This window comes from Phalacrocorax carbo, chromosome 5 (assembly GCF_963921805.1).
Source record: "Phalacrocorax carbo chromosome 5, bPhaCar2.1, whole genome shotgun sequence".
In the NCBI taxonomy this organism is placed as follows: Eukaryota; Metazoa; Chordata; class Aves; order Suliformes; family Phalacrocoracidae; genus Phalacrocorax; species Phalacrocorax carbo.
The window spans coordinates 8,093,035-8,110,620 of NC_087517.1; the positions used below are offsets into that span (position 1 = coordinate 8,093,035).

General features: G+C 36.6%; 1 protein-coding gene across 1 annotated transcript; it reads left to right on the forward strand.

The window, feature by feature from the left end:
* Positions 1–3,968: 3,968 nt before the first annotated feature.
* MAP3K19 (mitogen-activated protein kinase kinase kinase 19) lies at positions 3,969–15,103 on the forward strand. The gene is made up of 8 exons (XM_064453299.1): positions 3,969–4,032; positions 4,582–4,666; positions 5,487–5,728; positions 6,340–6,383; positions 8,587–11,049; positions 12,235–12,384; positions 12,626–13,323; positions 14,898–15,103. Exons 1-8 carry the CDS (start codon positions 3,993–3,995, stop codon positions 14,962–14,964), a joined length of 3,789 nt encoding a protein of 1,262 aa, XP_064309369.1. The 5' UTR covers positions 3,969–3,992; the 3' UTR covers positions 14,965–15,103.
* Positions 15,104–17,586: the final 2,483 nt, after the last annotated feature.

Sequence of the window (17,586 nt, forward strand, 5' to 3'; positions counted from 1 at the left end):
CCTGAGCTTAGCTGCAAAGGAAACGAACAGGTATTTATTAATAAATTAAGAATAAGAATTTATAAGGGAATTGAAAAACAAACAAACAAACAAACATTGCCAGGGTAGTACACAAGATTGCTGTTAGGAATAACTTGTAATAAGTTTTATGATGGAATGTTGAAAATTGTATGTACTCCTAGGTGTGGAAGATGTATTTAAAACAGAATATTTTATTCAGTTGGGTGATATGAGGATAAGCAATGAAGTGAAAATACACGTGAGGAAAAGCACAGAGAGAAAATTTTATAAAGAAATTAGCAACATAAGAGCTACTAGGTGCCTGATTTTTCATAGTTCTACCTATCTATGGATTTAAAAACCATAAACATAGTTTTCTAAAAAAACCATACCTTTCTTTTAACCTGCCATACAAATAAGTTCTAAACCAGCTTAATTTAGTAGCATGTGTATGTGGTTATGAAATATTTTTGTGTGAGGAGAGAACGTATTGCAGTAAATTCGATTGGAGATGCAAATGCAAGAAAATTGAAATATTTTTGTGAGAGAATTGTTTTCAATGGACATAACATGTATTTCTTACACAGTTAAATAGGCGAGCCCACTGCCACATTATATCAATTATGTCAGTACAACAGAACATTTCACATAATCCAGAAAGGAGTAAGGTATTTATGCTGTGTGAAAAGTTAGACCCCATTCAATAATATTAGCAGGAACAGACATATGTAAAAGATATAAACTGTCATATTACATACTTCTTGATTAGCTAGTAGGAAAAAAGTTCCTTATAGGCACATATTTACATGACTTGCCAATATGGACTTTATAACATTCCTCTGTAGCACCCAGAGTTACCCAATGTAAGAATCTGACACTGTTATTCGTAGGTATTTAAATGTATATTCATATTCATTCATGTACATTGATACACATAAGATATCAGACAATAAGATATATACAATATCTTATGTATTTCATGGGTTTTTAAAACTATAAGTTATTTATTAAATAATAAAGACATTGGAAAACATGTTAATACACATATTAACTAATATTCATTATTGTATTTTCTTTTATTCATTTCAACTCACTATCTTTAATTACATGTTCTTGTCACCTGAGAAACAGAAGTTCACTATGTTTTTCAGAAAGAGCCCCAAATCCATCAAACTATTAATTGAGATTAATTTTATTTTAAGAACTAGCTGCCTAGAATTTAAAATCTTCAAATCCCTTGTCTTCACCCACTCAAGTTTCTTCTGTGTGATTGTTCTGTGTTGTTTATGCTACTGTCATCTTATGGTATTGCTAATCTTTGAGTTTAATCTTAGAAAAGAGGGCTGATGTTTTCGTAGCTGTGAAACAGCTCACAATATGCTTACTCACCATATTCAGGAATAGTGTTAACCTTAAACAGGATTGATGTTGCCCACACATAACTATATTAACCAGGAGCGTGACAACTAGCTCCTTTCCCACAGCTATTGTCGATTAGTTGTGGGAAAGGTTCATTACAACCTTCTAATTAAGGGTAAAGCCTAATAAAAGCATCTTTGTCTGGAAAACCCAGTGTTTGAGGACAGCTTGCTCCCACTGTGGGAATCCAATAATGCCTTAGAGATGACACAGCATAGGGGGTAATAGTTGTATGAAACAATATTGAAACTGAAAATCACAATGGTGGCATTTCCAATTAAAAGTGTGGGGTTGGGCTTGATCTATTTCAATCTTTTCACTGTTTTCAACAACTACCAGCTTTAATTTTTTTACCAAAAGACACCATTTTCTTCAGAAAGAAACGCCATTTAGATCAGCTACAGTGAGGAACACAGATACAGTAGATAGGAAGTTTTAAATGAACAGTATAATGAATTCAAAATGCATACTGTGGTTTATTTCTGAAAACAATCTCAAAAATAAATGCGCCCCACTGAATTAATATATTGAAAAACTGTACACATTTAGATAATTAGCATGTTTTCTAAGTTAGAAGAGATTTATAGAGCTTAGAAAGCTTTGTATGATGCAAGAATCCATGCTAGGTGTGAGAAAAGAATCTACACATTTTGCTTCACAGATGTATGCTTTAAGATCTGAACTGTTATGAAATCTTGGTCACACTGAAGTCAGTAACAGGGCTACTGGATGTCTGAGTTTCCCCAAGGATGTTCTTTCTGCACGAACCGTAGTATTACATTCCACTGCAACCAACTACTTCCATACAACCTGCCGTGTAGACTATGGCTTTGCTGTCACTTTGGACAAGTGCCTAGCTATCTACTGTTACTTCTACATGCAACTGTCAACATAAGGTGTAGAAAATAAGTGTGCAAAGATAGAAAATACTTGCTGCTTTAATTTCCTGAGAACAGATTTTTTCAAATGTTTATTGTTTGACTTTGCTATTGTTGCCTTGCAGATCTTCTTGAAAATCCTAGTGTGTTAAACTGGAAATACAAGGCACGAATACTCATGGTGAACATTATTCTTACTTCTGTTTCTGCCTGAGTTTGAAAATACTGTAAAAGCATAATGTTGAATATGCAAGCGATTTTTTACGGGTGAATTAATCTCTATATTGAATGATTCAAGGTTGGAAAACGGATCTCTAGAGGTATCAAAGCATTATTTGGGAGTCCTGATGGAAATCTCTTTTAAGCCTCTCATGTAGGTGTAGAGAGAGCTTATATATCCTTATAGGAGGCCAGTAGTTTACGGTGCCAGATGTACAGATGGTACATGTATAGCTGTTATTAATTTCCTTGAGCTACTGTTATGTCTCTCAAAAACCAGGAGTTAAAATATCAAATGTTCTTAGTACTAGTTTAAGGTAAGCTTTAAGGTGTTTTGGTTTTATAAATGTGGTATAACTTGAATTATCTATTTTTCTAAACATACAGAGGTACTATGGTGCTCACAGAAAGGTACACTCATGGTTAAGATACTGATTTTGACAGTACAGTAATTTTAAGTGAGAAGCAAAAGTTTACCACTAAGATGTTAATGGGCTAACTGTCTCAGCTAGTGACTCTTGGTTATATCAAATTCAGCCAGGTGCTTGGCACAGGTCACAGAAATTCAGTGACAACAAAAAAGGCAGCAGTGTAATGGCTAGTTATTTTTTCTAGTGTGTACAATTTTTAAACACCTAAGAAATTTACCTTTGTAAATACTCAGAAATAATACATTGCCATTGATGTATTTATGAATTTATAATAGTTCAGAGATAAAATGTGAAATTTATACCTTGTTGATATCAGTGAGATCATTGTTAATGTTTTCGGTCAAAACACTCTGGATGCACTGGCTCTGTAAAGAAAAATGCCCAGCTAAGTTTTGAATGTATGTTTAAAACTAGACCTCCTATAACATGGGATAATTACTCCTCAAGAAACTTCAATTTATTTACATAATAAATTATATATTTCTCTAAAATTTATAGAAATATTCCTGTAGAATTCATGTTTCTTTGGAATAAGCTCAAAGAGATTTGTTGAGGCTGCAGTGTACAAGCTACTCTGTGCTCAGAAAGTTTTGGATGTTGAACCTCTTTTGCTGAGAGAAAGTTTGACCAAGTAGACAAAGATAAATATCAAAGATAATTCAGGTTTGATTTCTCAGTAATATGTTAAAAATGCGATTATCTCCTGAATGCGAAGTGTTGACTTTCTGGTCCAACAGTAAGTATGATGTCAGCAAAATAATACTGACAGCTTTCATATCTTATTCAACATAGTAGCATATGTTGAGGTTTTGTCAGTAAAAACTGCCAAGACCGTCTGGGTCTGTCTATTCGCAGGACAGGGCATTGGATGTTAAGCTAAATTATAATATTTTGAGTAATTTCAAGTATTTTTTGGATGTTGTTTTGGTCTTACTTTTCGCTCTGAAATAGTGAAATATGAAGTACTGATTTGTACATGTGAATTGGAAATCAATTAATGAAACGTTTTTTCAGGTTTCAGGACCTTAATACATCTAAGGACAATATGTCTGACAACCAGCCAAATAAAAGGAGAAGCAAAGCAGGTAGTCTAACCAAAGTTTATAGGTATGAAGTGTAACGTGTGGGATCTGAAGAAGAGAAAGGACAACATTAACTTGAAATCTGGGCACTTGTCAAAAAGCAACCACAAAAAAAAAAAAATTAAATCAAACTCAAGAGTTATTTGCACCTTTTGAAAAGCCTTGAGACTTGTTTTGGTTTTAATAGCTTTCCTAGTTTTAAGTGCTCTACTTTTGCAGAGTTTCTGTCAATATTGTTCTTATATTTTGTTCTACTGAAATAGGAGCTGTAACTGGAATTTTTTTAGATGTTCTTTGCCGTTATAGCATATTGAATTAATAAACTTACCTAAATAACTAAAAATAATTCAGATTTATGCATTCACATTTCCAAAAATTGTAACAGGAAGTATGTATAGGTATCTCAGTCAAATGAAACATGCTCTTTTTTTTCCTGATAGTTACTTCCTGTATTTCTGTATAATAATATTTTAATGGCCAAAAATAACAGCGTTTGTGTTGTTGGTCAGTGAATTATACTGCTTTTATGCAAATACTAATGTATTATTGCAGGTTGTGGAAGTGTTGTTGCTCTTCAGAGTGCAGATAGAGTAATGAAAGAAATCCATCAGTCATACAAATCTCTAGGAGGAAACAGGTATGTAGGATTAATATTTAATCTGCAGTTGGGTATGCAGAAATTGAGACAAAGTAGGTTGTAGTTTATGAGTAAGGAAAGATTTCTTTAGCGCCAGGTGTTATATTGTATGTTGCATAGTGTTTCGGTCTTCCCAATGTCAATTATCAGCCATTGCTGAAGGCAGGATATTGCATTAGATGAACAAATTATTTGGTACAATATGAAAAAACATATGGTATATAGTTTTACATCAGCATTTGTCTTAATTAACACCAGACAATTATCTTGCAGACAGCTTTAAGATTGATTTAGATGATATTTTTGTACCTCTTTTCAGTCACAGTATTTGTCTTTTTCCATATTTGGATTTTTAATTCTTCAGAAAACAGGTGGCAGAAATCTGAGGCTTGTCCACACAACCTCTATTCTTTCAGGCAGGCCATAGCATATTTTGTAAACAACAAAGGTACATCTGGTCTTCAGAATTCTTCTGACAACCTTTCCTGATGATTCATAAAAAATACATACTAGAAGCAAACAGTTTTTGTGAAGAAGGGGAAGGTGGGCAATATGTTTTTCCATTCCTATTTTTGCTCGGTTTACACTGTCATTCATTCTCACTTGTAGTCAATCTCTGGCATCGCAGTCAGATGCTTCCAGGGAGAGCCACAACTCCCCAGAGGGACCAAGAAAGAAAACATAGTTAGGCATCATGTGATCATGCGATCTTGCAAACTTCTTGTTCACATTATTCTCCAGTCTTGTGGTTATTTGAACTGAGTAGGCTCCTTCCACTTGTTTTCACACTGTATCTTGTGGTTTTGGTTTTGCCTTTTAGCCAAATAGCAGCAACACCCAGACTGTGGCCAGATCAACAAGTGGCATGTTTTCCAACTGAAAATCAGTTAGCATTACAGATGAGACATCACACTTCTCTACCTTTCTTCCTGAAGAGAGAGAACGTAGGGTGTGGCTTTGACTTCAGCTTTCTGCTACAGGCCTCGTGCCCGGAATCCAACATTTCAAAAACATTTATGGATTTAGATGCTTTTCAGATAATAAGAGCACAAATACAACAAAGTAAGTCACAAGTTTTAAGTAAAGCTATATATTGCTATAAAATTAGAAGGCAAAGCCTTAGAAGTCCTTTTTCTTTAAACTTTGTCTTTATGTCTGACTTCTTCACATAAAGTAGACCAGCCATGTTGACCCCTTTCTTTAACTATAGAATCATAGAATCATAGAATCATTACTTATATATGTGTGTATGTGTATTTGCAGAATAAAGGGAAGCAATGACAGACTTCACCATTCCCATTGCTCTGTATAACGAGCATGAGCCCGCAAAACATAAAGTGTAATTCTCTGTAGCTGAAGTGGGGCCATGATGGCATCGCTTTCATTTTTCTTCATACTGGCAATATTAATTAGCCACATATTGAAGTCAGCAAACATCTGAAACTGAGGAGAAATAGTTGCTTAAATTATTAGAATAAAAGTATTTTAAGATTATAATATTTTATAGTTTTCTATAGGAAATGGAATTGAAAAGTTCAATATCACAATTAAATATCAACTTACAACTTTTTCCTCAGTCCGCAGAACCCTACAGTTTGAAATTAATTTATAAATGAAAATAGTAGTCTGTTCAAGAACACCAAATTAATATCTCATTTGTTTTGATTTTTAAGGGCTAAATATAACAATGCTAAAAGCCAGGAACAAGAGATCTGAGGTAAGGTGGTATTATGTGTAAAACTGAACACCATTAAAAGTATTATATATTTTCCAAACTTTAAAAGTAACAATACAGAAGAAGTGTAGGTAGTTTCCTCTGCTTAATCTTCAGTTTTTTTGATGAACATGAAGTATTTTTACAGATCTTTTATATACATATGTGTGTGTGCCTGTCTGTGTCAGCAAATCTTCAGATGTATATCAACAATTTGCCAGTAAGGTGTTACATCAGGGGTTTTGGGGGGTAAAGGGTTGGAAGTTTAAAAAGATAGAAAACCTTTAAAAATAGAAGTATGTAAGTTAATTTAAAGTTTGTGCATCTTATGTGTTAAACAAGTTAGATGTCTAGTTTTGCCTAATCTAAAAAACCCTAATAATTTTCTTTTATTGAGTAGTAATTTAAAATTGAAACTGAATTGAGGAACAGTCTTGACATTAGATGGTTGTTGAAATTTAATGTGTTAGTAAATAAAATATAAGGACTTAGGATTAAACACGACATGAAATTTTGTGATGAGTGTAAATAGAATTCCTGACAAAACTTTGTACTTACAAACAAGCTAGCGATTTTACATGTACCAGTGCTTTACACTACATGAGCCTTAAAAGTCAGAAAAGATCAAATATACTGTATTTAGAAAAAGGAATATTTTGTCTTTATGGATATTAATTAATAGCCCTTTGTACAAAGGACTTGACTCATGGAGTCAGCTGTATGCTTTAGTGCCCCACTACAGACGACAACAGTGTTCACAGGAAAAAAGTAAAGAAAAGTATAGAAGTAAGAGCAAGAGTTCTGACAGAAGATCATAAAAAGGGCTATGGAAAATATATTTCAAATGGAGGAAAATGTTTAAGAAAAATAATTTAGCTGACCTCAGTGTGATTTAATACGGCTTTTTCACATCTTAGGCTTTGATGATTTCTAGAGGCATATCATTTAGGATAAACTGAGCATTCATATTAAAGCCAGGAAGATTGGACAAAGCCTTCAGAACTGCAAATTTCAAAACAGCACACATTGCTTTTCCTGGCTCATTCAAACCTCAGTTTGCCCTTGGAATGCAAGCAAAAATTTCCTGCAGATTGCAAACTGATGTTGAATATAAACATGCAAATGAATACTCAGAGCATATGACTGTGTGATTATTTCAAATGCATTCATTTGCATAAAAATGTACAGTATATTCAAGCTTATTTTTTCTTCCATTTCCTATAAAATATAGAAATACTATTTTCAGAAAATTATTCTCACTCTTCATCTGAATAATCACAACAAAGTACTCAAATTCTCAGATCTGTTCTCTTTCAAAGACATACAGTACCTTTCAACTAATGGGATGGGAAGAGAAGGAAGAAGGGAGGAAAAATCAAATACATCCCCCACACAACTGACGTGTTACCTGCCATATGAAAATGGCCTTTGGGTAGTGCCGTGGTTTAACTATCCCTTTAACTTCACTGCAGGTGAAGTGCAGACTGTGCTATCTTCCAATGTACTTAAAACTCTGTGAGGTAAACCTGTGGCCCATATAACATGGTTTATGGAATGTCATAAGATTACACTAAATATATGGAAGACCTGTATGTTTGGATTTATAATAATGTCTTTTAAAACCTATAAGTAACTTGTAAGAATTGTTTCCTCTGTGGATAAAATAGCATTCTGTTACAATATTCTAGCTTTTGGTTTTTACAAATTGCTTACATGAGATCTAGTTCCATTGGGAATATAATGACTGGTGTCAGCACACTTTGGAGGATTACATAAAAAGGCTGTAAATATCAGCATAAGAGCACACAGTGAGAAAGAAACTTTGGCACATGAAGCCACTGACCAGCCTTTGAATTCCTGTAGCAAACATGCTATGTGGCATAAGACATACTTAATAACTGACAAGATGATTCCTATATGAGGACAAAGCTTATTACTTTTAAATCATGGAGAATGACTTGTGCCTCACAGCAAGGGATCCCACTTTCTGTACTATGAAATACTTAGAAATAATTCTGGGTGTGAGACAATTAATGTATTTTCTCAGGGTTTGGATATTAGACTTCATATTAGGTTAAATATGGGCATATATAAAAGAATAATCCTTTTCTGATTTTATTTTCTTAGTCTACTTGGTTCTTAGTGATTAGATTTTACCTGTACCTGTTGTGTAGCACATTATTAATGGTTTTTATGGAAATTACAGTTTCGTTTGCCACCAGTGACATTTCAGCCTGTAAGAACAATTCACCTCACTCCTCTAGAGGATAATATTGTCAATGAAAGCACCAACATCAGAAGTATTTTGAACATTATGAACTCTCTTACTCAGCCTATAAAACCGGTGACTATATTTTATCAGTATCAGTTAGACAATCTATTAAAAAGGCACACCAAAAAGTCATCAGACCTGATTGTGGCTACTATTTCTGATAAGTTCACTCCAGTGAAAGACCTGTACTACTTCAGCATGAGTAACTATTATAAGTACCCTAGCAACAAGAAAGAAGACATTCAAAGCAATTTAAAGTGGAGGGAAGCTGATGTAGCCACCAGTACTGAAAAGAATGAGCAGACAAAGCATCAGTTTTCAGTGGCTTGTAATAACGTAGATCTTATGACCCAAGCCAGTTTCTATGATGATAGTCAGCCCTGCTTGAGCTCAAGTAATGCTATGATAAACTGTGGAATATTTACAGCTCAGACAACATTTACAGTGTCAAGCAACAGAGATGCCTTGAGAGCTGGCAATAAGGAAAAAAGAGCGGAGAATTCCTGTAGAACTGGTCTAGTAGAAGGAAATGCTACAGAGATGACACTGGATTATAGGGCACATGAAGATGCTGAGAGTGCAAACTTTGTGCTTCACAATCATGATTTAGATTCTTCCTGTAAAAACGAAGTGATAAAGGTCTACCATGCCTTAGAAGATAATTCTGTAGCTGCAGTAATTCCCAGAGTAGAAGTGCAAGGTCCTGCTGGAAAACAGACAGAAAATGATGTTTGTCACTTTGAATCTGAAATGGAAAAAGAAGCGATGTCAGAAGCAACGTCAAAAGACCGAAGTAAGCTTGTATCTGTTGTTCATGTTACATTCTCTGAACAAGAACCAGCTACAGAACCACACACTGCTAAACAACCTGCTGCAAAAAAGTGTCTCATTCGTAGCCTGTCTCCTCATGTTACTCAGAGCTTCAATGTTCTTGCTCGCGAGGAAAATGACAAAAGCAAAATAAAGATGAAGAGAAATAAGTACTCATCAAAATCTAAAATGAGTAGCAAGATAAAAGTATCTGAAGACTTAATAATTTCTGATGAGATTTCCACAAAATGTAATGCCAAGAGTCAGATTTTTCCATCTTTGGAATTGCCAAAAGTGGAATCTGAGGCTTCCCTGAAGTGTCAGAAAAAGACCCCTCAAGCAGACAAATACCATTTTGCTCAGAGTGCTCAGAAACCTAAAAAGCAAAGTTCTTCCTGCAGTTGCAAAAATTCAGTTGTCTTAAAAAAACCTGTTACTCCACTTTCTCTACCACGTACACAGACTGCTTCAGATTTTGTGGATCTGAAATACAGTGACATGTTCAAGAAAATAAATTCAAATGACAAAGGCCCAGGTATTTATGAAATGTTTGGAACTCCTGTCTATTCCCACACACGTGAGCTTGGTCAGCGTGAGAACAGTTTTTATAGAGATGTTTGTTCTGCTCCATCTGGGAGATGTACTGCTAGCACCTGCAGATCTACCTGCAGTAAAAGGAGAGAGAGCAGCCAAATAAGAAATACGCCAAAGAGGACATATTCTAAGCCAAAGAAGACCACACCTGGCACCAAACAAAAGCAGAAAGGTTTCATTCCAGAGGACAGAAGTACTGAGTTGAGTGACAGCAATACAGAGCAAGGTAATGGAGTAACTTCTGATTCAGATTGTCAGACCAGCACTTCAAGGAGCATGACATTGTTTCATGAAGACACAGATCAGCAGCTTACATTTTTAGAAGAGCTTTCGCAATCAACTAAGCAAAATAAATTTTTTTCAAATTCAAACTTATCAACTATTAAAGAAGTTTCTTTGGAGCAGTCTTCAGACAGTCAGGATATATCCAAGCATCAGAGAGCTGATACCTGTAGCCAGAATCTTCTTCAGTTCAGTGATAAAGACTACACAGAATGTGTTGCTCTAAGTAGCAGTCTGCTAACAACAGACCAGAACATTTGCGTACCCCAGTGTGGGTTGGATACGGATGGCTGCAAAGGCCTGGAATTGGACCAGGCCTCCTTCAAGTCCATAAATATATGTGAAGCATTGCCCTTTTCAGATGGACTGGAGTGTCAGTCCCCTACAAAAAAATTAAATCACAGCTGGGCATACACGCTTCAGAACAGTGGTTTGGCAAACGAACTCACTCAGCCTTCAGGGATTCAGGCAAAAAATGTTACAGGCCCCAGCTTCCAGACAAGTCAAAACATTTTGTCCTGGCCAGATAATAAGAATGTGACTGATGAGTTGCTTTGTTGTCTGGCCGAAGAATTGCTAATGCTTGAAGACAAAGACATCAACTCTTCAAGAACAAAAAATACAGGTTCTAAAATGCAAAATACACATACTAAAGAAGAAGAAAATATAAGGAATGGAGATGGAGCAATAGTAAATAGTGCTCTAGAGAAGGTAACAGTCATTTCTTGTAACTTGCTAGCTCATTTGAGTGATGCTTCCACACAAGTTTGGATGAAAGATAGGAAATATGTGCTCATTAATGATCAAGTCTCTTTTCTGATTCTTCTGGTGCTCAGCTGAGGATACCCATGTTAGAGGCCACATGTCAGGACACGAGCCAAACCATATTAAGGCATGACAGGAATAGCTATCAAGGCTTGTATGGTGGGTCAAGATAAATTGAGAGATTGTACTGAATAAAAAGGAGAGCTTATTTTAACTGAAGAGCATGTATAAAAAGGTGCTGGGGCAAGGCAAAAGCTCTTGAGATCTTGAGACCTAAGGAATATGAAAAGACACCACAAATGGTTCTTGTATATGCAAACGGGCAACTTCCTTGAATCTCTGAGTGCAATCAGATACTTTTCTAGGTATGAATTACGAGTATTGGCTTATCAGACAGACTTAAGGCTGTTTAATTAATGTTTAATCAAAACTTCAAGCTCAGAAGGCTTAGATTCTGGCCCCCAGCTCAGCAAAGAACCTTCACCTACTAAGGTGCTTATCTACCACTGTTGCTTCTCCTTGGCCCTGTTAGCTTTTTGTCTATTTATGTTACAAATTTAGAAAGAAATTTCTTCCAGTACATGCTGATATACTTCCTTATGCTTCTGCAGACACAGGTGCCAGTTATACCTCCATTCTAGGGAGATCTATAGCTAGATGAAGTAATGATGACCGTCTTTCTGAAGCAGTCTCTTCTTCCTGGGAAGTCATGGCCAAATTGTTTTCATCAGACTAGGGTTACATATATTACCTAGAGCAAGATGATAGCCATATTCACCCTTCAGCTTAGCAAACTGCAACTACGTGACAAAAAAACCTGTAGTAAGCAGGAGTATATCCTGCTATTTTAAGTGCTCCCTCTGTCTGTCTTCCTGTCAATGGAAAAAGATGGCATGCTATAATCTTGTGGTTATGCACTGTTGTGATATAGACTTGAAAATATTTACATAGTCTTATTTAGTATAGCAATTGTATTGATGAACTGGGCAATGAGTGAGTGTATATATATGAATCTATAGAAAAGAGTCACGTTAGGTAAAAATTACTCTTTATTAAAAAATGTAAGGATAATACAAAGCCTTTCTTTTCCTCCCTGCTTTCTCCCCACACTGATGATTATCTTTCAAGAAGAGTTACAGTAAAGCCTTTTTGGCATCAAATGAAGAAAGTGACCTGCTAAACTTTGAGGAATCTGCTAAGTTACCAGGAAGCAGTTTAACTAACAAAGACACTATTACATGGACAAGAGGTGAAGTCCTTGGAAAGGGAGCCTATGGCACGGTAAGTTGATGTCTGAAAATATTAAGAGATGTGCTTATTATCTTTGAGATGTACATCTTTGATATACATCTTACGGTATGTCTTACCATATAACTGACTGTTGTCCTATCCAACAAGTAACAACTATTTTGGATTATACAATGAGACATGAAATATGGCAAATGCAAAGATACTATTTAAAATAAGTAAATATTCAGGTTTGTTTCATGTTGCATTTTAATAAATGCTAGTTTCATTGTAGGTATACTGTGGTCTGACAAGCCAGGGACAATTAATAGCTGTAAAACAGGTTGTTTTGGACACGTCAGATCAACTCACTACAGAAAAGGAGTATCAGAAGTTTCATGAGGAAGTTGATCTTTTGAAGACATTGAAGCACGTAAATATTGTGACTTATTTAGGAACTTGTCTGGAAGACAACATTTTAAGCATTTTCATGGAGTTTGTTCCTGGTGGCTCCATTTCTAGTATTATTAATCGTTTTGGTCCATTGCCAGAAATTGTCCTTTGTAAATATACAAAACAAATTCTACAAGGGGTTGCATATTTACATGACAATTGTGTGGTGCATAGAGATATCAAAGGCAATAATGTAATGCTGATGCCCAATGGTATAGTAAAGCTGATCGACTTTGGCTGTGCCAGGCGTTTAGCTTGGGTGAGCCTCAGTGGCACACACAGCGAGATGCTCAAGTCTGTGCATGGGACTCCATACTGGATGGCACCAGAAGTTATAAATGAATCTGGATATGGAAGAAAATCAGACATCTGGAGCATTGGCTGCACCGTATTTGAGATGGCAACAGGAAAACCGCCCCTGGCTTCCATGAATAGGATAGCAGCCATGTTCTATATTGGGGCCCACAGAGGACTGATGCCTTCCCTACCCGATCGATTCTCCAGCACTGCAGTGGATTTTGTGCATGCATGCTTAACCAGGTATGTAGATTTTGAACTGAAAAATGGAAGGCAAAATGCAGATAGTTTCTCTGTAGAGGTTGTTGATGGGAGCTTAGGTTACCTCTTATATGGTACATATGACTGTGCAGAAAAACTGTATTGTAAATGTATAGGTTTTTCAAAATTTCAGGAAAGCCTTTAATAATAGTATGCATAAAAGAGCTTCACTTTGTATAATGGTACAAAATCCCCCTCTCAAATCTTCTTTTTTGTTGGCCTTGCACTCATAATTTTCTTTCCCTCTAATTTTCATGCAGAAACATGGCACCACTGAGTTTTAGACAAAATGTTTGGTAAATTTCTTTGATGTGCCTTGCTCTTCCAATATCCCATTGGCGCAGCCTGGCCTGTGCCAGGCAAGTTGTTTTGAGGACGATATTCTAAATGAAAGAGCTTTCACTTAATTCTTATCTTCCGCACTAGAAAAATCTGTTGTTGCTGCCAGTCCAGGAAATGCATGTTTATTTGAAACACAAAGTTCTCTATATTTACAAAAAGCCACTAGCATTGACACATGATAAGAATTATTTTTGTAGTGTTTGTTTTGTTTTAAATATCAGCTTTGTTCAAGATGTTTAAATGGACTGTTAATTTCAAGAGCTAAGTTCCTGACTGCTGTGAGTAGTCTTTATAAAATGAAGAGCAGCCTTTTACATATCTCCAAAGACCAGATTTGAGTGCTAGAGAGGAGCATGCTATTTAATGGGTATGGCAGTGGCCTTGGGGGCAGGGAGCCTGATTTCCAATCCCTGGACTAGAATTGTTACAGTATGGTTATGGTTCCTGTGGACCATAGAACAATAACAAAAAAAATTGTGGACTGTATATAGAGGCGTATATTCAGAGTGAACGGCGTTTAAAAGGTAGAAGGAACTGTTAGGCAGGAAGAAACATACAGATACAATATTTAGCTTTTCAAAAGTCAGAATGCACCCGTAGTGGCAAAGACCTAATGTGTGATCTCACCATGTCCTAAATATAAATGCCTCCCTCATCCCATCTTCCCCACTAGTGTATTATTTAAGAAATTGGTGTGCTTTCCTCCTTCCCATCTTTTTCTCCAAATTGAGGGTCGAAAAAGCCGAAAGCCCTTGGCTTTAGCAATCCAATATTGTAATTACAGTACTGTAATTCCAAATGGGCTCCTTAACATGAATGATGATGATTGGAGATGACAGAACATACTGATTGACATGGGATCAAACAAATAATTGTCACCCTCCTTAGATATGTTTTTGGTGCACCTGAAACAGCTATATTAGCAGAATTATTCGAAGTTTTGGAAGGAATTTAGAGGAAGGAAGAGTGATTTCTGTAATAATAAAATATTTTGGTTTTATAATTCTTAAATTCTAACAGTTCCATTTCAGTTCTCCGCATAAATCCTGCTTTCCTCTCTACCAGATTTATCAAAACAACCTAAAAATGAGTAATGACTGGAGAAATGAGGGGGAGGAAAAAAAAAGCTAAGTTTGCATTTAGATTTTACAAAGAATTACATCACAGGCATGCATGTTCATTGTATGTACTGATTTTTCAAACCCTCAATGCAGAGACCAACATGAACGCCCTTCTGCTCTGCAGTTGCTGGACCATCCCTTTGTGAAAGGAAGACAGTGAATTTTGCAAAACTCTTGCCAAATGAGTATGCATTTTCCATATAAAAAATGTCTACTTGTGGAAAAAAGATCAGAAGGAACTGGACTTAAAAGTGACAGCAGAAATCACTAGAGAGCAATTGTGTACAAGGAGTCTATTATTGGAGAGCAGTACGATTAAAGTAACATTTTTTGCAATGGCTGTGCTCATTGGAGCGGGCATTCCTCCACTGTGAACACAGGGCTGCGTTTTGTTGCATTTGGAGAGACTTCCAGAGAAAAAACCCACACATCACCATCACGGGTATGTGACAGGCAAGGTAAGTTGGAATGCCAGTTTGTCTGTAAACCTATGGAACACGTGCTGCCGGCAGAAAGCGCTGCAGATGCTGAAAGCTCTCTGAAAGCTCTGCAGGAAGCTCTACACAAATTTGTAGATGAGTCATGAAGTGTGCCTGTGATGATCCCACAGGAACCCCAAACCGTAGAACTCTATGGGCATAGCATGTACTGAAGCTTTTATTTAGCTAGATGGGGCCTTTCATTTTTAGCTGGTGAAAAAAAAATAGCTAGTTTTTTCTTACATATGTCAGGCCTTTGTTACTGAGGTACCGTATCGCTATGAGGTACTGCAGTGATACTGCCAAGAGATACCTGGCTGTACACATGCGTCTCTATTAAGCTTGCATCAAGATAATTTCCTAGTCTGTCCAGAATTACGAATCTAAACTTTGTGACTGTCTTTTCTCAATGAAGTAGTGCATTTTATGGACAGTTTTGGGTCACAGAACAGTTGAAGTTGGGAGGGGCCTCTGGGGTTGCTCTAGTCCGACCCACTGCTCAGAGCAGGGCTGCTCAGGCCCTTGTCCCCTTGGCTTTGGGTATCACCAAGGCCGGAGGCTCCACAGCCTCTCCAGGCAAACCATTACAGTGTTCAGCCACCCTCGTGGCAAAAATGGTTTTATGTTTGAACAGGCTGTCTTGTATGTCATTGTGCCTGTTGCCTCTTTTCCTGTCACTGGTAACACTGAAGAGCCTGGCTCCGTCGTACTTACTGCCCCATCAGCCCTTGGTACCCACGGATGCAATTCCCCTGAAGCTACTCTTTCATCATGGAGTGGCACATTTTCCGTGTTCGGAGTGATGGGTTGTAATTCTCACCAACTGTTTGCTGATACAGAGCAGCAAAAGCAGAGGAGCATCACCTTTCTCTTGTTCGCAAAGGCTGTAAAATGCTGTTTGAATCACTAGACAATCTATGGCTATTTTCCAATATCCTTAATTTGAAATAGAACAGCAAATTTGATTCTGAAACTTGAACTATTTTGAGAAACACTTGAGTGAGCACTGTGTAATTAGATAACATGGGTAAGTCTCTACCTGCACTGTGAAAATAATTTTTACAGTTAGTTAGTATAACTACCTACTACTAACTGCACAAAAATAACATTTGAAGAACATAATATAGAATAATAAAACAAGACAAAAATCAGCTATTAGTATTTAGATTTTCTGCTTTCTGATAAGGCTTCTTCCTGACTATTTTTCAAATTTAAAATTTCAGGGGATGAGGCACTGTAGAAACCAAAAACTGGTCTCACTGGTCAAAATGTGGTGAACCTTATGCCTTTGTGAGCACCGGGGCTCCAGCCAGAGACGCAGTAAAACTCAGCTCTCAAGAATTCAAGACCCTGACTTCAGTGCCAGCAGTAACATGAAAATTAGTGTTTTACAAAAAGGAAAGAAGGAAGTTTTATATAAAATCAACTTTCCCAGAGCACTAAACATTTTAGTTACTTACATAGCTTTCAAACTTTATTTTATTCCAGCAGCCTGGCTTCAGAGAGTTGGGCTAAACTTTATAAAAGCAAAGAGAAATCAGTACTTCTAGCAAATTTCTTTATTAGTAGTTTCTGGAGGTATAATGGCACATAACAATGATAGAACATTATGCCAGTGTGAGAGAAATCCTAACAGCCCCGTAATCGTCAGTTAACAGTCCCATTTTGAGGAACACCACTTGGGCCTCATGCCAAAAATCCATGGCACCTTCACGTTAGAGTACCTTGCAGAATAAAGGTGAGAGCCCCGGCATATGACTCAGGTGGGATGTGCACCATTCCGTGATGTATATTAATTCATCTCAGATTAAGGTAGTGTCTCCAACAAAGCTGTGAAGTAAATATGAGGTTTTAATTGGCATGAAATGAGACTGAGATGACGGTCATAAGCAGGGACAGAATGGGAATGCCGGGGATACAGCGTTAATTAAAAAATGTCAGAATTACAAAGCTCCCTCCTTATGCATGTACCTTAGAAGCAAAACTAACATCTTTGTTAAAGTCTGAGTCCTCCAATATTAACCTTATTAGTTATTTACAATTTAAGTGTAACGTTTAATCCAGCTAATTACACTAAAATTTGTCTCCAATTTAAAGGTTTGTAAAACTTTAACCCACGTTTTTAATCAAAAAGTGAAAGCACAATTTTGCATTGTTTAACCAGATTTAGGGAATGAGGTGGGGGATTAAGGCCAGCACTTGCAACAAAGGTATTTCAGCTTAGTGATGCTGGCGAGCAGGGGAGATGTGCTTGCATCCCAGCCCGGCGCTCAGCGCAGCTAAACCAAGCAGCACATTGGTTG

Coding starts and splice junctions, on each gene's coding strand:
- MAP3K19 (XM_064453299.1), top strand. CDS start 3,993: ATGTCTGACAACCAGCCAAATAAAAGGAGAAGCAAAGCAG. Junction 6,384..8,586: donor CCAGGAACAAGAGATCTGAG/GTAAGGTGGTAT, acceptor TGGAAATTACAG/TTTCGTTTGCCACCAGTGAC. Junction 12,385..12,625: donor GAAAGGGAGCCTATGGCACG/GTAAGTTGATGT, acceptor GTTTCATTGTAG/GTATACTGTGGTCTGACAAG.